The sequence below is a fragment of the Pimephales promelas genome, chromosome 4 (assembly GCF_988280905.1).
Source record: "Pimephales promelas chromosome 4, fPimPro1.hap1.1, whole genome shotgun sequence".
Taxonomy (NCBI): domain Eukaryota; kingdom Metazoa; phylum Chordata; class Actinopteri; order Cypriniformes; family Leuciscidae; genus Pimephales; species Pimephales promelas.
The window spans coordinates 5,996,077-6,019,388 of NC_142772.1; the positions used below are offsets into that span (position 1 = coordinate 5,996,077).

At 37.3% G+C, this 23,312-nt stretch overlaps 1 protein-coding gene across 2 annotated transcripts; it reads right to left on the reverse strand.

Annotated features, from left to right (window-relative positions):
• Positions 1 to 89: 89 nt before the first annotated feature.
• Positions 90 to 22,672, reverse strand: sympk (symplekin). Of its 2 annotated transcripts, none has more exons than XM_039662018.2 (27): positions 22,536 to 22,672; positions 20,310 to 20,419; positions 20,135 to 20,200; positions 20,000 to 20,053; positions 19,831 to 19,904; positions 19,618 to 19,744; positions 19,287 to 19,536; positions 18,696 to 18,866; positions 18,367 to 18,606; positions 18,118 to 18,269; positions 15,435 to 15,585; positions 15,090 to 15,312; positions 11,829 to 11,979; positions 11,504 to 11,739; positions 9,271 to 9,352; positions 9,061 to 9,174; positions 8,833 to 8,980; positions 8,251 to 8,411; positions 6,045 to 6,153; positions 5,840 to 5,940; positions 5,171 to 5,261; positions 4,889 to 4,990; positions 3,390 to 3,577; positions 3,087 to 3,263; positions 1,848 to 1,994; positions 583 to 792; positions 90 to 496 (listed from the first exon to the last, which is right to left on the reverse strand). In XM_039662018.2, the coding sequence occupies exons 2-27, from the start codon at positions 20,406 to 20,408 to the stop codon at positions 332 to 334; spliced, it is 3,789 nt and encodes a 1,262-aa protein (XP_039517952.2). In that variant the 5' UTR covers positions 20,409 to 20,419; positions 22,536 to 22,672; the 3' UTR covers positions 90 to 331. The 2 variants fall into 2 exon arrangements, with proteins under 2 accessions (XP_039517952.2, XP_039517951.2); XM_039662017.2 differs by having other exon boundaries at positions 90 to 499.
• Positions 22,673 to 23,312: the final 640 nt, after the last annotated feature.

Here is a 23,312-nt window from a genome sequence, read left to right on the forward strand (position 1 = left end):
CTACAACGAACGTGTTGCCGAGTATCTCTACTCAGTCAAAATGGACAATCATGACAAACTGAAGTACAATGAAGCACAGAGACCAATGATTTGTTTCTCATTTTTGTTGGTTTGAGATATTTTATTCTACAAATGAAACCACTGTGGCACATACAAAATTTCTTCTCAAACTAATTTAAACAAGTCATAACCTCAAAATAACCAAAATATTATTTTTTTTATATTTGCGTCTAACGTTCAGATACACAATACACTGTGACTGAACAAAGCAGTAGAGAATGAGTCATCAACTCAAAGTCAGTGCCTTCATTCAGCCTCATTTGAAATGACATCAGTCCGCACTGCTTTCTTCTGCTTCTGCATCAACATCCTCAGACTCCTCTTCAGGTTCAGGTTCAGCATCCACATCCGCGGGTTTAGCAACTGACTCTTCAATGGGTTCGTCTGTCTTTTCTGTGATGGAGTTGGACTGTGATACCTCCTCAGACACTTCCATCTGCTTAAATATAAAGTTCATTGGTCAGCCATGCTATTCACTCTTGTACTGATCTGAAGAGGATGATGATGATGATAACGTTTTACCTGCAATGCTTCTTCAGATGAGTCCTCCAGAGTAGATTGGGCTGTTTCTTCCTGCTCCATGGGCTCTTCTACTTCTTCCCTCCTGACTGGGATCTGTTGTAGTTGTTGTGGTGGTGGTGCTGGAGGTTCGGTAAACACTATGGGTGTTGGGGCTGGAGGTTCTGCTTGTGATACTGGTACAGGCATCGATATATGCTTTGGTACTGGCACCTTAACAAACATAAGTGGACAAGAAAGAGCATTTCATTTGAAGATTATCCAGAGATTATCTATCAACATAATTCTGTGTAACAAGACTGTGTCCACAGACCTTTTTGAATCACGACACGGTCACATTAGTAAAAATTTGTCTACTATCAATAGTGTAGTGACTATGAAGCACAGCTCACAAAGTCGCCACTTTCAAACAAAGCAGTTTTCAGCTTTCTTTTTTGGATAATCGTGTGGATTCCTATTGAAATGACTGGAAACAAGAGTAAATGTGACTGCATTAAGTCAGTGTGGAATAAATTCACCCCATCTATTTTGTAAATGCATGTTATAAGTCTTATAGAGGTAAAAAAAAAAGTTATTTATTATTTTATTAGATTGTCACAAGTCAATCTTCCAGTGAAAACACTTAGTCCTGGTTCGCTTAGCGTTCAAACTGTCACTTAACTCCGAACCTAAATATTCAAAACAAATGCGTGTATAACATATTTCATGACGGATCTTAGTGAACATCCAAAACACGTCCTGTGCTAGGCTAAATGCGTCATCGCGTCCTGTTTTTGGTCCATGTTGTGTTCATATTTCAGTCAATCTGCACTAGAGTTTGTTTGGAAGCAGGGCTGAGACCTGATATGCACCACGGTTCACACCAAACGTTGGATGTTTGGTAAGATCTGTCACATAAAAGCAAAACAATCAGGTTATGAGCGTATCCCTATGCCGTACGGTGTTAAAATGCCAATGTTGACACCAAGCACACCAAGGCTACTTTTTTTTTGGTCCAGACGAACCAAAGCGAACTACAAGTGTGAACACACCCTAACAAAGCAATCACACCAGAGTTCATTTCCATCGAACCAAACCTGCCAAGTGTGAACTTAGTTTGCTTAAACACATTTGCATTCACATTTAAATGCAATGCCCACATCTCAAAATCCAATCAACAATCCATGAATAGAACCATTTTTTCCTTCGTTGATAATCTCTTACACGCGGATTTAAGTAACAATATAGAAGAAAAGATCTGTCACTACTCCAGTTTCATCATATGATACCTCTCGCTCTCTCTCTCTCATTTCAATGACTTCTGGATGATGAAGTTCAGGTTGTGGTTGTGGTTGTGGTTCCGGCTCCGGCTCAGGCTCCGGCCTCCTGTTGTTGGCCTCCAGAACGGTCATTATAGATGTTGGAATGTGGGCTTGCTACAGAAACAGTAAAATTTTATAATTAAAATTATTTTGTAGTAAATTTTTATAATTGAAGTTGTCATCTAAAACACTGAATGCACAAATGCTTTCCACTTGTCATATATTCATATCATATGTTATATATGAAGAGTTCAGATGCAAAAGCCTCTAAATGCCATTTGAAATTTTCTTCTTAAATGATGGTTTTTATCAAACTTGTATATTTAAGTTCAGTAATTTCACTTAAATAACAATAATAGGTAATTATCATTGCCATTTAATTGAAATCACTGAACTTAAATATACAAGCTTGATAAAAATTATCATTCTAGAAGAAAATTTCAAATGGCACTTAGAGGCTTTTGCATCTGAACTCTTCATATATATATATATATATATATATATATATATATATATATATATATATATATATATATATATATATATATATATATATATTCATTCATATGTTTTGGAATAGCATTATAATAAAATTTGAAACAAATATTTTGCATGCTGTGTGTGTTTCATGTATCAAGGTACAGTGTTATTTTAGGATTATTTACCAATATTTTAACTTTTTTTTAATTAATTTTAGTGTTATTTTTAGTTCAAATAATATTTTGTTCTTTTGTATTTTTTATTATAATAATTTTAATTTAGATTTATTTTATTTCAGTTTTAGTATAATATTACATACACTAAAAGTCAAATTTAGAATAATAAATGTTTTTTTTAAAGTCTCTTGCTCACCAAGACTGCATTTTTTAAAAATACAAGTATGGTAAAAAAAAAAGTAATAATGTAAAAAAATTAAGTTTGCTATTTTAATATATTTAAAATGTAATTTATTCCAGTTATGAAAGCTGAATTTTCATCATAATCATTACTCCAGTCTTCAATCTCACATGATCCTTCATAAATCATTCTAATATGGTGATTTGTGGCTCAAAATAGCATTTCACTGTTTTGTGTAAGTGATATTTAATTAAATGAATGAATTTTTTTATTCAGCAGTGTATATATTTATGATTTCAGTCTCAGTAGCCATTAATTACCCAGATGGCAAATATTTGGGACAAACCCAGACACTTCGGTGATACGCACTTGGTGAGGGGTGAAGGAGTGCACGTGCTGCAGGAGGGGCTCCCTCATCTCCGGGCAGCGCTCGAACACACTGGCCAGCTGTGGAGGAGGCAGCTGGAGGAGAACATTGTAGGACTGGGGTTTGGTGCGCTGGCAGCACTTCACGAAGCCCTCCCACACTTTAGGATACTTCCACACCTGTACAGTCAATCAGTGGACAGGTTTATCAGCACAAGATTATAAAATGAGAGATCAGTATGAGATGAGTATGAGATTACTAGCTAACTGTGCCGGATATGAGTGTGAAGGGTTCTGTCCGTTGACCTGTTTGAGGATGAGTCGAGCTAGGATGTTCATGACGAAGCCGGCCAGGCGAGGGTACATGGTGAGGGACTGGATGACCGTACGCATCAGCAGTATGGGGAGAGGAGTCTGCTCCATCAACTGCTGCATCACCACCGCCAGCACCTCGGACGTGTACACGTTCTTCTCCCCAAAACACAGGTTCGTGGCTACAGTCCAGGGGGAAAGAACAACACCAAGATGCATTAAAAAGGGTGAGAAGAAAAGCAAAGGAGGGAATGAAAGCGTTCTCTCCACATTGGAGCCATTTAATGGGCATCTTTTCACATTTTGATTATTAATATATGAAATTTTATTTAAACTACACTAAATTAAACATTCATACATTCAGTATATAGCCACACATTCATATACAGATGGGAGGAGAGAAGGGGAGGGGTCACAAACTGGCTTTTTAAAAATGTTTATTTTGTTGTCCGAGGTCAACTTATGACGTTCGCTTGGTTTTTACATTACAAAACATCAAAATGAACAAGTAATATGCTATTTTCTACCCTAGTTTTGAGGCCAGCTCAAAAACGCTCGTTTTTTATGGGCGTCTCGCATTGAAGACTTGGACGTAAACGCCCACTGCTGTGAGTGGATAACAGTTTTGCACATTATAATGAGTTTCACTCTCGACCCGGTTTGTCATCACGAGGTAGGCATCTATGTTATTTGTCTATGCGTGTAATGCGCGAATCGGTGGGCGGGGCTTAACCGGCCGTGTTGAAGTGGGCGTTGATCTTCTTCTGCGGGGGTGGTGTTTTATCCTCTTTGACGTCATAGTTCCCCACTTTGAAAAACCAGTCGTTTGCTGAGGCTGGTGTCAATAAGCTTTTGTTGGACTAACAAGGACGTTTTCAGTTCTGAAACTTACAGGATATTCTTATAATATGATGACCTCTTAGATTTCAAAAGCTCAAGGAAAATTTGATTTCTCAGTTCATCACCCTTTTAATTACTAATTTAGTTTGTGATTTACTAAAGTCAATTTACTGGTGTTTGTGCCATTATTTACCGCCCCCCAAAAAAGCACGTCTTAGACCTGATGCTAATTTGTGCTGCTCTTGGTATATTGTGTTGGTAATTATGAAAAGCACCCGCTGAGTCTGTGTTTTTTAATTTGTAAGTAAATTATGTGCAGAACTTTTCCTTCTCACGCTACTTTGCCCTGTTTAGTAAACCTGGCCCTAAACTAGGTAAAGGTATTTATCTAACAAAATTATTTAGCAGGGTTGATTTAACTATGCAGAAAAAGTGCATCACAAATGGATGCAAACGGTTGACTCAGAGCACAACTACGCAAAAACGTTTTTAAGCAATATTTAAATACATTGTCGCAGGCCAGACATAAATGCATTCTAATTATTACATATAAATAATTGTATATAAAAGAGATGAAATCAGTAACCCCGAACAAAGCATTTAACTATATATTTTAATTAAAATAAATTGTGTAAAAGCCTGGACAGGGATACCTTTGATGATTGACTTCATGTCACACTTGGAGGAGTCAATGTTGTGTAAGGAGATGAGGAGCTCTCCAGGCGTGAGTGGAGACATGGAGGAACTGCCCTCGCCTACAGAACAGACAATCCCTTTAGTTCACTACAATTCTACTGATCTACAACAAAACATGACACTGAAATGACATCATTCTCAAAAGAACTTCAGTCAACCAATAAGAAACCAAAGAAAACCACCTAATTCTGTTTTAATCAATATCACCACACATGTACAAGAGAGATAGCAGGTATTACTGTGTTGAGTGCCCAGCAGTCTGTTGAACACCTCCTTCACCACGATGGGATTGAGTTTGATGAGTTTGGGTAGAGCCTGGATCACTTCGTTCTGTTCGACACAATCAAGATACAATTGTCAATGCCGTCTCCACAGAGCCATTTTAACTTCCTTTTAAAGTGCAATGTGTTCATTTCGGACATTAAAATTAACAACCACAGGAATTTTTTTTTCACATCATGTCAGTAACTTGCTTGTCTCAGTGATTACAGCATGCAGGTGTGTGTGTGCAAGTACAAATAATAGCGATGCTGATGTATTAACTAATACATTTATTACTTCTTGTTGTGACAATTAATATGCAAAATAAAATTGAAAGTGGGGAAAAATTAACTGACCATGTGAAAGTTGTGAAATACTTTTAACATTCTGTAATTAATAAGATATTATAGATTTTTTTTTAAATCTGATAATTTGACGTTTAGGTCAGGATTTCCAGGTTGGCCAACAAAAATACACATCACTGCAGTGTTGTTATGATTACAATGTTAATCTTAGGTGCGATTAATAACAAAAATCTAACAACAACACATAAACCATGGCAAACACACATAATCGTGGGCCTTACTTATTTCATCAACGCTGCTTATTTGTGATTAGCTCTGATAATTAGGATAGATGAGACAAACCTTCTCCAGGCCGTTGATAACTGGGATGAGGAAACGAACATCTGGTACTCGCTTATGATAAAGATCCCTCACCCTCTCCACCAACTCAGGAGATGGAGGCACTGTGGAAACGATACAATCAAAAAAATATAGACAATACAATCTACATTTATTATTCAGAGATGCATATACAGACACACTCTTTCTCTCTTTCACACACACACACCTTTATCAGTGAGTATGTGCAGACAGCGAGTGACCAGTGTCTCTGCTCCTTTAGGACAGTTCTCCACCAGGAGCAGCAGGTCAGGAGAGCTCATTCCCATTCCTCTTATCTATAGAAAAAACATTGATCATCATATTGAACCATTTTAAATGAAGAATGCAATAAGCTGTGAAGCCAGTTATATGCTAGAACACCAATGCTGTTCTTGTTAAATTTCTCCTAATACCCTTTTTCGGATATTACCTTAGATGTAGTGTGTAATATAATTGTTGTGAAAGTTGTAAAGAACAATTCAAAACATATAAAGAAATTGTCTCCTAAAATAAAGATTTGATTCTGAGCTACCAAAACTAAATCATCAGTAATTCGAGTCTTATTTTACATTTGCATAATGCCAGTCTATGGCCTTCATTGGCAGCCCAAGAACAACGTCTCCTTTGACCCTTAAACACTAGTTGTAGCTGAGACTGGAAGAGTTTGAGTTTGCATGCACTTCAAAAAGATCAGGACTCTATGTGTCACTGTGTATATGAGTGCTGAGGAAGAGCTGAAGTTCAGATATAGTAATGGGAGTTTCATTTCTGACACACATGGTAAATGGTAGACCAATCACAATAGACTGCTCCAGCCGACCAATCAGAGAAGAATATGCTCTCGGAAAGGAGGGGTTTAGAAAGACCAAATCCTTTATGGAAGATTCAGACACTGTGAGAAAAGTGATGTTGCAATGCATATTATGAGAAAATTCACGTGTTTTTTTTTTATTTATTTATTTATTTATTTTACCTTGGATGCATGTAAACTTATTTTAGGAGAAAAGTACATAACAAAAACGATTAAAAACTATTAGGTAATTGAAAGGAAGCTGAAAAAAAAAAATCTAAATATTAAATGGAAAAACTTGTTTAACTAAACTTAATTATGCTCATTTAGGTTCATAATTTTGTTTAGTAGGTCTACTAGAATAGGTTACATGATTTAATGTAAAAAAAAAAAAAAAAAAACTTTTCTTATCCCATTCTCACCCTCTGTCTGACTGCTCTGTTTAAGTTTAAGTTTCTTTAAAGGGATACTCCACCGTTTTGTTCATATTAAACTATAATATTTCCTTAACTAAGATGAGTTGATACATCCCTCTGTCGTCTCAGTGCGTGCACTCAATCGCTCTGACGAGACACTTTGATCGCACTTAACCATCCCAGTTCATTGAATATGGGCCAATCAGAGTGATGATATTACTATGCCGAGTCGAAGTGCTCCCGAACACTTGCTGTGATATTCCGCCATACAATATAGTTATTCACTTTACACGCTTAGAAAAGCACAACGCTTTATTTTGTCACCGTCCTAGGTCGAGTAACACTACTCGTGTAACTGTATTTAAATAGGGAAAACTTGGAGGTGTTTGGTCGCTTCTCTGCTTGGCCCATATTCAATGAACTGGGCTAGTTAAGTGCGATTAAAGTGTCGCGCCAGAGTGATTGAGTGCACGCACTGAGACGACAGAGGTATGCATCAACTCGTCTAAGTTGAGGGAATAACATAGTTTAATATGAAAAAACGGTGGAGTATCCATTTAAAACTCATCTTCGAAAAGCATAGTCTACTGTGATTGGTCAACCGCTTAGAGCGTGTGTCGGAACTGGCGCATTTCAGCTCCCAGTGCTGTAAACAGGTGCAGTAAAAACTACTGCAACTATGCTATGATGATCGCTAACAATGTCAAGAAGACCAGAACCACTTTTGCAAGTATGACTTCACAACATCATTTCAGATGCGTCATTTCTCCTTTAAAACACTGAAATGTATGGTTCAGGAAGCAGTCATTAGAAAAATGGTGAGAACACAGGTTGTGGTTGCACTGCTGAGGAATATATTTTAAAAAAAACTTAACTATTAGTTATTCAATTTCCAGTCCATATAATGATGTTTTGCCCTCACAGAGCAAATAAACTGTTTCCTAGACATAGCAATAAATTCTTCCAGATTTTAAAATGTCCTTAGATTGAGCCAGCAGGCGGGTATTATGCAAATGTGTTACATGGTGATGTGGCACAAACATCTATAGAGGGCACTGTCAGCATGTTTCGCTAACAGTGTGCTGCTGGTCATGCACTTCAAACTCCTTTTTACCCCTAAGCGAAGAACAAAAAAATAAACTTTGCAGTGATTATATGGGAGTCAATAGAGGGCGAGAAGGTCTTACAGGCTGTTCGATGACCCTGAGCACACTGCGCTTGATGTCGGCGATGGCCTCGGTGTAAACAGAAGCCAGCTCGTGTACCAGGCGATGGTTGAGGGGCAGGAGAGACAGGTAGAGGTAAAGGCACTGCCGCACACTCTCCTCTGTCCACGGAGATGCTACCTCTGAGGACACAGCAGGATTGAGTAAAGTCAACATTATTTTAGAGCACAGTACACCACTAACTATTTAGTTTAAATTTGAGTAACAAAGTTTCTTTCTCAATTAAGAAAACTTAAAGGGTTAGTTCACCCAAAAATATAAATTCTGTCATAATTTAACCTTATGTCCTTCCAAACCCAAAGATATTCATCTTTGAGACACAAATGAAGAAATTTTTGTCAGAGTTTCAATGGAGGGACAGAAATCTATAAGATTTCCTTAAAAACATCTTCATTTGTGTTTCAAAGATGAACAAACATCTTATGGGTTTGGTACAATATGAGATAATGTTCATTTTTCTGTGAACTAGTATGTGCACATAGACTAAAGTACAATTAGATCATAAATTGGGATAAATCTGAAGACTAGGAAAAGTCTTCGAACCTGTATCCTCTCCTGCTCCAAACAGAAGAGATGGTGGATTTGGGTGGACCAGAAACTGCATGTAGGTGAGAGCGTATTTCTCGATACAGTCCTTCAGATGTTCCTTCTCATACATGCGCTTGATGAAGCTGAGAGCAGTGGACCGCACCTAAACATCATTGGGATTGTTATTATACTACTATGAAATTAATTACTGCAACAATGAAAGACAGATGATTAGAGGTTGACCTTTTCTTTTTCATGAGAGCTGAGGTTCAGAAGGACATTGAGGTACTGGTACTGTCTGGAGGGCCGTTTGAGAATGAGCTCCTTTAACGTGGATATACCCAGGTAAACACGCGACTGAAAGACAAGAGAAGAAACAATGATTTTAAATGTGATACTTATTAAATGATGGCTTCAGAAAACTATGGGTGTTAGTGTAGAAGAACGGCTGACCTCATCCTCACAGTAGCGTTGAATCACCTCCAGTGCCGAGTCTGTAATCACCGGAGCCTCCAACACAAGCTTGGTGAAAAGCCTGAGACAAATAAAATTCAGCATTCCAGAAAAAAAAAATACAGGTTAAATACTTTTCTAATTCACATAAAAACATGCATTGAATTTGGATAGCTGACAATAAAACATTTGGGAATTTGAAATGTCCTGAACATCCAAAACCATTATAAACAACATTTTGGCAATTATTTCTTATGGATGCAGACTTTAAAGGAATAGTTCACTTTGTTAGACATCTGTTCAGTTAGACATCTGATTCAGATCAGTTGGACATGGCTGTTAACAAGAGGTAAAAACGATATAAATACTGTTCGTTTTCTCACACAAACCGCTCGTTTTGTGTCTTAGGCCATCAATGTGTACTTGCATTTAAGAGTCATTAAATCATGTTTAATCTGGACTTCTCTGTGCATGCTCGTTGACGTGGACCCCCTAAACCTCCAGTGTATGACTGATAGACAACAACGGTTTGACCGAAAAATGTCAAAATTGAAAATACTGTGGAAACAAAGACACCTACACCTTGGATGCCCTTGAGGTAAGCTAAAACATATCAAAAATTAATTTCAAAGTGAACTATCCCTTTAATTGGGAGTCTAAATACCTGAATCTTTGTCATTTAAAAAAAAATAATTTGTCAATGCAGGACCATTTAAAATTAACTAATGAAGGCAATTAAAAACGACAAAATAGAATATGCCCTTTCCTTAATACAATACTAAACCTAAAATCTTGCAAGGTAATAAAAAAAAATGCATCTTTGAATGTTACCCATTTAAAGATCAACTGGCCAAGTAATTTTCTCCCTAAAATGCTATTTGCCTACAATCATATCAGTGGATTAAAAAATAATCCACATTTAAGATGGCAGCCATGTTGAGATCACATAAACAGTCGAGTACTACTTGTTTAATTTATCTCAACTAAATCTAAATAATCCAATACATATAGTAGTGGAAAATAGGGGTGTAACGTGTATACATGTATACATGAACGAATACATGTATTCGTATAGAACCGTTTCGGTTTGAGGCTTCCGGTTCGGTACGCATACAAACCGAACGATTGCTTGGACCATTTTTCCTGCCGGCAAAATTCGTGCTGACGCGGCCAACACAACGTTACGCAACATCCAAATGGCAAGCGTAATGAAAGCAGAACGAAACTCGTTATGTGATTATCAGTTCGGACCAGCAACATCTGTGCAGCGCGAGCCGATCTCGATCAAGCAACACTGTTACCACACCGCGCTAAGAGATCCAGTAAAGAAAACATTTGAATTCGCCACTGAGGTAATAACATCGCTGCGAGATCTAGTGAGATGCATTCACATTTCTCCGTTATTAACCGTAGATCTCTATTAGACCAAACAGCGCTGTCGTGGAAACCAGGAGAAACATTGTGCCGTGAATGAACTAGTAATACTTTCATCCACACAGACCAGCAACATTCACCATGGATTTAATATAGGCTAGTAACACTAACTGGAACCAGTTTGGCTGGAATGGTGAAATGCTTACAAGTACTTCACGCATCTTTTTCCAGCACTTCAAAATTCAAATATTATATAAATAAATATATATTTAAATGTTATTTTTACTGTGATGACCAAAACATTATTTGTTCATCCTTCAAAGATGACCCCCATTTATAAACCTGAAAGTTTCAAAATCTAGGAAAACTCACACTTATTTAAAAATATATTTTCTTTAAACAAATAGGAAATTTCTCTGGCATTTCTTTCTTTTTGCTGTATCGAAAACGTACCGAACCGTGACTTTAAAACCGAGGTACGTACCGAACCGTGATTTTTGTGTACCGTTACACCCCTAGTGGAAAAGAATAATAATGCCTGCATATCTACAACTGCATTGATAACCGAAAACGTTTGGTTCAGTATAATGTGCAACAAGGTTTACAAACTGGGGTTATTGAGTTAATGAAACGCTAATAATTAATTAATAAATACGTCGTAAAGTGAAAATAAACTATTACTATTTTACGTTTACCCGAGAACTGTGAACATGAATGTGTTGTTAAAATATTAAAAATAAAATAAAATCCTTAATGGATAACAACTTTGTATCGACAAAAGAAACAAACAAAAATTTCAGTTAACATTTTGATGAACTATTTTATTTCCCTGATTGTGTCATAATTTGTGGATTCTCACCCATCCCTCTGCTCCGGTTTCTCCTGCAGGCCAGCCAGAAGTGTGTACAGACAGTGCTCATAGCTGTCCAGAGAGCTGGAGGGCTGCAGACTCAGGTACTCATTGTACTCGTGGTACAGCAGGGAAAAGGCCAGCTCACTTCTGCTCCGCATATCCTCCAAGATAAACTGCAACAAGTCCTTTTTCTTCCCTCCCTCGAACTGGGTCACCAAGCGTGCAAGCAGCTTCACACGGACCTGGGAGAAGATAAAACGCACAGATGACTCTGTTGAATAGATACCGTGGCTGAGACTATGCATAGAGAAGTCCCCAAAAGCAGACTCACATGGGACATCCCAGTCTGTGCAATGGCCTTTTCTGATTGGAGGATCCTCTTAATAGCCATGTTGGTGAGTTTCTCGATCTGAGCCGCTGAAAATGGCTGCACCACGTCCGCCAATTTGAACACTTTTTTTCTGCCACTGGCACCAAGAGCTCTGAATGAGGGTTAATGGGGAGGAAATCAAAAAGAGACAGTTAAACCACACAAATACAATGTTTCTGTTTCAAAATGTAGTTAGCCCCAAACTAGACAGCATTTAAAGACAACATATTATGCTTTCGACAGCGTGTAATTTTGCTGTTTGAGCATGAAAAAGGTCGGCAAAGGCCCAAGGCACACATGGCCTGAGTTGTGTTATTAGTGTGTTTAAACTTGCGGTTATTGTAAAGGGCATGACATAAGGGGCTTTCGCACCAGGTAGTTCTAGGAACTAGGGTTCCCCGAAAACTAATGGTTCCCATAGGAACATTTTCCTGATTGCATTCGCACTGCCAGTAGGAACTCTGAGGTAGAGGTCTTCACAGTGCACTAGGGCTGAACGATTAATTGCATTTGCGATAAAATCGCGATATGATGAAACGCGATTTTGTAATCGCAAGAGCTGCGATTACATTGGTCACGTGACACGCGAGGGAAAAGCAGTCTGCAAGATAAAGCATCAACTTGCCACTCTACGCGGTCTGGCGTTCAGAAAAGAACAGTTTATTGTGTTATTTATTCTCTCCTCTCCTCAACAATTCTGGATCGATTCAGAGAATTTCAGAATCGAGTATGAGCTTAGTTTTTAAACACAGATGCGTGATGACGCTGCGCGTGCTTCAGAAACGAACCGTGTTCTGAATCTGCTTGCTTCTATTTTCTCTCTCTCTCTCTCGCTCTCTCTCTCTTCCTCACACACACGCACGACACCGCTCGAACCTTCCAAAACATAGTAACGTTATTTCATAAAGTTCGGGATTGAACCGAATTACAAGGACATTCGCGGGCTTCATTGAACAGGTTTTGCCGCTTTGCTTGATGTTATAACGTTACACTTGCAGTGCGCGTTCTCTCCCGCGGGAATTTTCCTTACAAATGCTTCACAGAGGCATTATTTATGTCTTTTGGAATGCAGTTGGCTTGTATATTAAAACCATGAAAATCACTGAGAAGGCTGCTTTCATTTTAAAATACTAACGCGTGCTTTGTGAAGAGCGCTCGTGCATGCGGCCTTGAGCGACTCATTGGTAAATTGTACTTGCATGCCAAAATGCTTTTATGACGCGAAATTAATGTAAACACGGTCAGTTATATCTTAAACCAACAGGACAAACCACATTTACAATTTCAAAAGAGATATATGCATTAGTGTGAATGCAGCTTATCGTATCTAAACTGAGGGGAAATCACTCCAGCTCTTGAATGAAAAACATTCAGACAGCCTACTTTTAAATACTGAGACCACTCTTTGTTTATTGCTTGTAATGTTTTTTTTTTTTGTTTCTCTTTATTTACTAGCTTTTATATTTTGAAGCTATATTATTTTATATAGCCTATTTAAAATTCTTAACATGTAATTGGTTTAATTAAATGTTTTTTTTTTATATTTATTTTTTAAAGTATGTGTTTTTACACATGTAATTAAATACATATTTTAAGAGTTATTAAGATTAATTAATAAGAAAAAAAGTAGATCGGATCATGAGCTATCTAAAGATTCCCATCCCTACTGTACAATGATTTATTGCTTGTCTTTGTCGACTAATACAGAAGGTAAATGACTTTTTTTTTTAAATCGCATATTAAATCGCAATCGCAATATTGGTTAAAAAAATCACAATTAGATTATTTTCCAAAATCGTTCAGCCCTACAGTGCACCCGAGACCCGTCGACCCGGGACCCGACCCGGGCCCCGTACGGGTTCGGGTCTATATCTTAAATGATCTGCCGGGTCATGTTTCTATGGCAACCAGAGCTTCCGCCAAACTGCGCTTTACATTTTCTCCCATTTTTATAATAATATAAATGAACCGTCTTGTTTAATCTTAAAGTTTTGGTGGTCAGATTCAGATTCAATGAAGAGCAGAGAGCACAGATATGATCAAGCTGAACAAGCAACAAGCAATCATTATTATAGTTCAAAAGGGCAAACAGTTAAAGTTATTATGCGAGTTAACTCGAGTCAGAATGTACATGTGCAAGGTTGCATTTGTCATCCATCACCGTGACATCAAGTGGACTTTTAAAGCTGAAATAATGAGTGGATTAAGCTTGGAAAAACGAGAGAAATAACATGGATAGAACTTTCTTGTCGGTGGATTGTAATGCATCAGTCAGTCAGGTAACGTTACAAGGAAGTGAGACGACGACTATTAAAATTAAGTAAGACAAAAAGTTTTATTTTTCGCATCTGAAATAATATGAAATATGAAATAATATGTGACAATCGGGTCCAGTCGGGTTTGTGTCTTCCTGCCGGGTTCGGGTCCAGTTTTCAAATAATAGACCGGTCCAGGTCGGGTCCGGGCAGTACATTTATGACAATTCTCGGGTCTGCACGGGTCCGGGTCCAACTTTTAAAATGAACGACGGGTCCGGGTCGGTTCGGTGTAGCACATTACGGGTCTCTTTCGGTTCGGGTATGAATTTTTGGACCTCTACTCTGAAGTGATGTAAGCCACGCTTGTTGTTGTGACTTTTATTTTGACTGCGCTGAGAAACGCCAGACCCTGAGCACACAGTGCGTTCTCCATGTTTATTAGTTTACGATCTGTCTAAGAGTCCAGTCTAATACGCTGTTGAATAGAACTATTATACAAAGAAAGTAGACCGTACATGAAAAGCTATTAGCTTTTGCTGTGTTGTTGACGTCCAGTGTTGCTAGCTGAGCAGAAATACATGATCATGTTTGGCTTGGTCCCCTCAAAGTTGCGTTGGATTTTGAGTATCTAAAACAAGCACTGGTGGGACGTTGTCCTGCTCCACTTCACTTTTTCTTCTCTTTTTAATAAGAGAGAGGGCAACAAAATCATTCTCACTGCTTGACGAATCCTTTTTGTATTTTTTTTTCCGCAAAGGTTAATAAATACGCATCGGACTCAATGTGCAAGGTTTCTGTGCGTGACGAATTTAGGCTGACGAACACGAAAAAACGCAAATGAAAATTTCGTGTGCAATGGCCTTAAGATTGGGCAAATTTAGTGACTACTGATCATAGAATCTGAGCTAGCGCATATAGCATCGCTAGTGTGTGTGTACAAGTTGTGCTATGGGGACACTCTTACTTGGGCTGTGAGGTGGGCAGTATGGGCTCTGGAAGCTTCTTGATCTGAGGTGCCTCTTCAGTGACAGGACTCTTGTAGGCAGCCCCCGACCCCAACACTGAGATGGCTTGACCGAGCGACACTGCAGACAGTTTGCGGATGATGAGAGGATCTTTGGAGCTGGACTCAGTCGCTCCATCTTCCTCCTTCGCCTCTTCATCTCGAGCCTTACACTGCTCCAGCCCTGTGTAAGAGTAGATGCTATTCAGAATGCAATTGTATGCTATGCACAAACCAGCTGTGCAGCTGTGCTGACAGGAACTAAAGAGTTTCTCTCTCCTTCCTTCAAAAAGTCCATCATCTCACCTGGTCCCAGCCCAGCTGCAGTCATCTGTGTGGCCATCATCCTGGCTAAATGTTTGATCTGAGCGTCAGTGCCGGCCGATTCCACGGGCGTGTATGTGGCCTGGAAAGAGGCTGGCATCACTTCAGGCAGGTAAACCATACTGATGAGCACCTGCATCGAAAGGAAGCAGAAAATGTGCAAAGTTAACACACATACAAATTAATTTTCTATTTTAACTTTCAATCTTTTGAATTAGATTTAAATGGTTGTTCTTTTTAAAAGTCAAAATGTTTTCAAAAAAAGATCAATAATGAATGAAATCATAAAAATGTCATGATGCCATAATGTCATGAAAATGATTAATGCACAATTACTCAAAATGAAACTGACATCGTGATAATGTGGCCAGTTAGTGCAATTTTTTCATTTAAAACAGCTGTAAACTGGTTTGTTGCGCTGCATATTTCAGAGTGAAGTGTGGCACTGTGTTCACCCGGTTCACAGTAAAAGCCACACAGTTGGTGAGGCCCAAACAGAAGACTAAGACTAAGTGGTACTGAATAAATATTAGGGCTGTGCAAAAGTTAATTGCGATTAATCGCATCCAAAATAAAAGTCTGTGTTTACATAATATATTTGTGTGTGCTGTATATAATTATTTTGTATATATAAATACCTATGCATGCATGTATATATTTAAGAATTATTTGCGCTTAAATTCTGTATATATTTATAAATACATAATCTATATTATATAAATATAAATATTTTATATATTAATAACATATTTTCTTAAATATATACATGCATGTGTGTGCATTTATATATACAAAATAATTATATACAGCACACACAAATATATTATGTAAACACAGACTTTTATTTTGGATGCGATTAATCGCAATTAACTTTTGCACAGCCCTAATAAATATTAATGTAAAGTACTGCGGGGTTTTTTTTTTTTGTCTTGTTTTGTTCCTGTTCTTTCTGTTATATTTAAATGCATAAGTATATGTGTGTAGTTAAAATCTAATGAAGATAATGGAAAAGAAATGTTGCTCCACACAAACTCCATCTCTGCATGTCACTTATATTCACATTCGTATAATTTCCAACATTTTTCAGCATTTCATTTGTAAAAAGAAGCATCAACTAAACCAGAAAACCTGCAGTTTTCCACCGAAATAACTTGAAGATTTAACGTTTGAAAGGGATTATTTTAAGACCAGTGTTGGGTAAGTTACTCTAAAAAAGTAATTAATTACTAGTTACTAATTAACAGTGTAATTAGATTACAGTACTAATTACTCTCTCTAAAAAGCATTTAATTACTAATTACTTTCAAAATCCCATATCAATCTCAACCAGCTGAATAATACAAGGATAGACATGAATCTGTTTTAATTCTTTCAAATAAATACTATAAAATTGCATGAATTATCCTTAAACAGACCAAGGTGGAGAAGGTTACATTATAAAAACAAACTTTTTAACATCAGATAATACATTTTGATGTTAAACCCACTATTGTTTTATGTCTGATCTCATGACATTTCACACTTTTTTCATACATATTTTACAATAATTCATATGAATTTGTACGAGTGCGGTCGTAGTATTTAGACGCCTCATAAAATGCATACGAATCGCTGTGAGATCGGATTGATCTATACACAGTATTTAATTACCTCAATTACATCAGAAGTAACTGCAATTAAATCACAGATAAATGAAGAGTAATCCCTTACTTTACATTTTCAAGGGAAAAGTAATTAAATTACAGTAACTAATTACTTAGGAATTAGTTACACCCAACACTGTTTAAGACATTCAGTATTTTAACTTGTAATGAAAATTATTTTAAAAAATCTAAGATTTATTTTCCATTGCAGTGTACATTTTTTATAATTAGTTTTTTAAAAAAATATTTAAATTGATTAACTACTACTGCTACTAATAATAATGATAATAATTATTAAAAAAACTATTTTTTCTATTATTTTAGCATCTGAAGAAACCAATGTTGTGCCTGAACGCGTTCAATGAATGCGTTCATATTTTGGGTGAACGTGAACTGAACGTACTGTATTACTGCCTGATGAACGTTGTGAACTGTGAACGCGTTCATTCTGGTGTCTGTGAACGCACGCTCTCTCAGTTTAACTTAGAGCTTTCTATAGAGCCTTCCAGGCGAAACCCCGGCTAAAACACACGTAAACAGGCCTTAATATGTAGCGAAAAAACACCCAATCTGGCAACACAAGACACAATTGTCGCGCCGCAGCCACCATCAACAAAGCAGCGAGCGAGGAGGCGTCGGATGAACATTTAAACGAATTTTATGACGAGGTTGATGAGGATGGGAAAAATGTTACATTTCTGTGCCCATCGATAAAATAATTGCTGTCTGTGGTTGTATATGGGCTGTGGCAATAAAATAAAATAAAAAAGCTCGTAACATATGAACTAAGAATGATCTAGTTCATTTTTAAAGTATGAACTATGAACTGAACTAGACCATTTTAAAATGTGTGAACTAAACTAGTTCACGTAGAAAGTGAACTTTCCCAACACTGGAAGAATCACATTTTTAGTTCCTCAACCAATCCTGCCACACACAAAATCCAAGAGGAACAACACACTTGCTAACTGTATTTCAGACCAGACATGTCATGGACCGAGCAGCTTAGCCACAGTACGCACCAGGTTGGCCACATTCTCTGGGGACAGCAGAGGCAACAGGAACTCAGCAGTGACATCGATGGCTGATTGGGTGCCAACGGAGGAGGAAGGTTTTGGAGTGACGACGGGAGCTGGTTCCTCCTTATCCTCATCATCCTCCACTAGAGCGCCCTCTGCATGCACAAACAAGGCATTATTCCCCTTCTTTTCAAAACCTGTTTGATCCACACCAAACAATGAGCAATCCAGCTCATTAAAACTGCCACTCACCCATCTTGATCCTCTTGCCCTCAACATACGGCTCATGGTGGAGTCTCTTACGGGGTTGTACGATGGCTGGCGTGCAGCGGGTGATCTCACTCTGAGACATGCCGAGGTCCTGCAGCAGAGTGGAAATCTGGCCCTGGAAGTCCACGCTGCTGGGGTGCTTCAGCACCGCCACCAGATGCAGCTTCAGGTTCTTGCGCACACTGCTCACTTGAGACTTAGCCAGAGTCGGGGGCAGGTTAGCTGGGGAACACAGTAAAAGAGATTAAGAACAAAAGAAATGGTTCGATTTGAGTGCAAAGCTCTGAATAACGTCAGTAAACAGAACTCACCATGTAGCGTCTCATAGGCCTGCACCACCTCAGACATGAACATGGGCCGCTGTCTGGCCAGAGTTGCCAGTGATCCCAGTGCTGTGGTTAGATTAATGCTGGAGATGGCAGGGTGCACCATGAACTTTAACAACTGCTCCAAAGCCGACTTTCCCTCCTCGCATAAAGTGTCTTAGAGCAGGACAGGAGGAAGTGAGGAAGATGAGGAGAGAAGAAAAGGGAAAAAAGAAGCAGGTGAAGAGAATTAAAATATATATTAATCACATTGGTCTGTGTTCGATCAAACTGATTTGCTAAAATCAATACAGGGACGGTAATAGGTGAGCAATTGCTCATTATTTCTGCCCACTAGCAAAGAAACCGGCAGCGGCTTTTGCATGCTATTAAAGGCTGAATAATTCCAAATGAACTCTGTTTTGACAGGAAAACAAAAATATATATTTTAATCTACCACATCAATACACAACTGTAAAATTACAAATCTACTTTTTAAAGCAATATTGAGATTTCTTTATCATTTCGATTAATCGTAGAGCCCTGTATGAATTAGATTTTTTTTAATTTTTTTTATTAATGATGCTCTGCTCTAACCATATCGAATATATGTGTGGTCTTTGGGGATTTTGTCCAGGCTGATGTCTCCCTCCTGCTTCTTGGGCGTGTCGGAGTCGGGTGTCCGTGGTGAAAGAGTGATGATGAGGGACTCTGTGAATTTGATGGCGTGAGTGCGGACTCCGTCGTTATCGGAATCCAGCAATGCCAGAACATCCTCTTTCATCTGGGTCACCATATCCCAGCATGCCTCCTGCATGTCCGTCACACTCTTAGTGCGTACTAGCCACTATCAGAACGAATAAAGACAATGTCAGACAGCTAAAAACATCAGCCCAGTTTAACAATAAATACTGTAACGACTTAATACCTGTAAAGCCACTTTATATAGCTGAGTGAGCGTCAGAATGGCCTTTTTCACCACATTCACACTGTCATCTCTCATCAGCATGTTCAGGTTGGCAATCAGCCTCAGCAGAAGCTCATTGTCTCTTTTGCTGAATAAACAAAAAGCAAGTGGTCATGAAGTATTGGTCAAAGTATTACACACTGAATGATTACAAGCGCACCGGCCAACACTCACCTTGCCTCCTCAATGAACCCGATGACAAACTTTCGCACCTCTATTGACTTGTCCGTCTGAAATGCGATGATTTCCTGTTGAGAATGGATAAAAGCAAAAAATATTCATTTAATTTGTGTAGGCAACATTTACACAAGCTGGTGAAGATTGTATATATTATGAAACTTACATCCAGAAAATTATCAAGCAATGAAGGGTCCTTGTTGATAATCAGCTCCTGCACCTAATAATAAAACGACATAACCATGAACACTAAACATTTGATTTTTATATATTTATGACAATATGGAAAGAATTTTAAAACCTGTTTGAGGACAATAAGCTTTTCCTCTGTAGAGATGAGGGCCGCCTGGTTTAGCAATTCCACCACCTGAGGGAGAAATACAATCCATGCCAAATGTCACATTTGCAAAAAAAAAAAAAGACTGCAATAACTAGTGTTGTTACTCAGTAATAAGTAATGATGGCCAGTGTGTTACCTTCTCGCTGGTGGTCATGTCTAAGGCTGCGTTTTCCTCATTGGTGTATAGCTGGGAGCTCACGCCACCACGTGCTTGTTCTCCCACGCCTGACGCCATTGTGAAAAAATCTAAAGGAAAGATAATGACAGGTCTACATAGAAGGTTCACAAATTATTAAAGTCACCAAGAAAAACACATGGACATTTTTTTTTATTTATAGAATATTACAGTATATTTATTATAAATGATTTATTCAAAATTATCTTTTTTTATATGCCCTATAATATAATATTTAATCAACCTGTCAATCACATGAGATCCACCAATAGCAAGCAACAAACATCCAGTGAACCGAGGACAAAATTAAGACCCACCCCACATTTTTTCTTGTTCGGGAAGCACTCAGATAAACGTCACAATAGAGAAAAGACTATCGACTTTAATCTCTAAGTAAAGGTTAATTAAGAAATTAAGGGTGCGCACAATTTCCATTTTGCAAATAGCTTAATTTTATATTACTTGGATCTCATGTAAAGTCATGGTGAACAACAGCAACAGCCATTTAACTGGAGGCTGAAAGATAAATTTAATTCACACTACATTCTTCATTTAGAACAATTATCATATTTCATTACAAAACTCACTAATAATCTTGTTCTTCAAACATTAACATGTGGAATGTTTGTTTTCCATATCACATACAGAACATTGAGGTATATGCTCAATAATAATAAAATAAATATCCCCTAACAGAAATAAAAACATCTAAGAAGTGCTTCATCTAGAAATACCTGCCATTTTTTTCACAATATAATGCACTTTTCATTTTCTTACATTCTTAGTAAATTAAATACAACTGAACATCATTTTAATCAACCCTCTCTTGAGGCAAGATACAGCAACCATTTTGTTTTCTTGAACTGATCAATTTTGAGATTTGGGGCTATTTTGTTTCCATAACATTTCAGACTACGTGAAAGAAAAATGAATACAACCAAAATACACATTTATATGTTCATCTGCAATTTACAACATATATCTTTAAACCCCGTTATCTCAAAGTTAGTTTTTCCCCTCATGCACTGATCCAGAAATCTCTACTACAATAGCACCAAACTGTACAGTTTTGTTATTTATTTATTTTTATTTTAAGGATTTTATAGTTTTCATTTATCTTTCAAATAATATTTCTTTTTTATTCCTAAAAACATTTTTAGAAACAAAAATAGTTTTTTGACTTCTAATTTATGTAGTGATGAAATGAGATTTCCCCATGTCACTTAATGTTAATACAGCTACTCCTGTAAAACGTCTAATGCCTCTTTTTCCCCTCTGACATAGAGCACACACCAAACATACAAGCCGAAGCAAGAAACCTGTCACAAAACTGTCAAAGAAGCAGACACCTGAGGTGTGTCTAAAGAACTTGTTGACCATGTAGTAAATAGAAGATTTATCATGGAATAGATTGCCAACTGAGTTTGCCCTAATAATCTAAAAGTCAATTAAGCCATAAGATTATTTAGGCATGAGTACTAATAATTATGGAAGATGCTCTGTACTTTTACAGCACATAAGTGCACGACCACTGGGATTACTGCAATTTACGTGCAAAAAGAGACGTTTTCTCGCATTTAAACTTGCTGGTTAAAATGACTAAATAAGTCTTTTTTTTCCCATTAGCTGCTACATGTTTCAGTTGTCTTGTTTGAAACGTGCGCTTATGTGAAAATGAATAATGTTCAAACCAAAAGAAAACAATATTAGGTTTTTTAATGAATGACTGGGACGAGTTTTTACAAATGTAACTTACCTGAGGTAATGTTAAGTTAACGTTAATAGCTAAGCGGTATGGTAACGTTAGGTGAACCATGCATGATGCAGATAAAAGTGCTTAAATCATTAGAACTAGTAACTTAAGGTTACATATTGAAACATAAATAAAAAATAGCTCGATGATTTCTCACACAGAACTAACTCAGAATTCAGAATGGACTAATGGTAGCTAATGTTAGATGACTTAATCTTATAAATCAGGCTTCCTGGCTGTCATAAAATAGCATATTTAGTAAATAAGTTTGACAGAGAAATAAAACTTACTCAAGAGAAATCCTTTTAAATTCTATAAAATGTGATTAAAACCTTATTTTAGGCTACTGTCTGTGGTAAAAACCTGTCGGTTAGCACTGACGCTACCAATCTTTTAGGCATAGAAACAGTTAAAAAGCACAAAACGTATTTTACCTTACTCAGAACTTCTTTTGATAACTTCTCACGTTGGAATTACATATTCTTATAATTCACTAAGTTGCAAATTCACCAGTCGTAGCGATTATTAGTATTCATTTGCGCCATGCTAAGAGAAGAATCTACTTCCGGGGCTGAACGTGAACGTGAGGTTCATGGGAAATTGAGTTTTGTTTTTGCATGGTGACCTATTATGATGACACTAGAAATAGAGTTGTTGTTGTTAGTCGCATTCAAACCATGTAACAATACCACAAAAACATGCACATACTTACATGCTCTATAACATTAATATAAATAAGGTTAGGAAATACAAAAAAAATGGTAGGCTAAAACATATTTATTTAAAAAAAATCATCACACCATTTATTGGCTTGAGGACCCTCAGTACAGTGGGACATCTGTCTTTATGAATTAAACATTGAATAACTTTTTTATATTTAGCCAATTAAAATAATTTAATGAATAAACCACATTGCCCCAAAAAAATAACAGGTATATCAGTTGTGTTTCAATTACAAATGCAAAAATAGCTGAACAAAATTGCTTATAAAAACACACTCTCAGCAGTTTCCTTCAAACTTTATGTAGCCTACATATGATTTATCAAAAATGTATTATTTTTAAAATCCCCAGCACCTTTTTATATTGAAGAAAAATAGGATTTCTAAATTTAATTTCTACTTCTGAATAAGTTACTTGCAATTATTCATAGGTGATTGTCCTGGACAAACTCATTAACTCAATCTACAGTACATTACACAATAAAGTGAC

Excerpts from the sequence above, each read along its gene's own strand:
- sympk (XM_039662017.2), bottom strand. The coding sequence starts at position 20,408 with ATGGCGTCAGGCGTGGGAGAACAAGCACGTGGTGGCGTGAGCTCCCAG. Across the intron at positions 9,175-9,270 it reads AACGCTACTGTGAGGATGAG|TCGCGTGTTTACCTGGGTAT; the intron begins GTCAGCCGTTCT and ends CTTGTCTTTCAG. Across the intron at positions 4,991-5,170 it reads ACTGCTGGGCACTCAACACA|GCGAGGGCAGTTCCTCCATG; the intron begins GTAATACCTGCT and ends TCTGTTCTGTAG.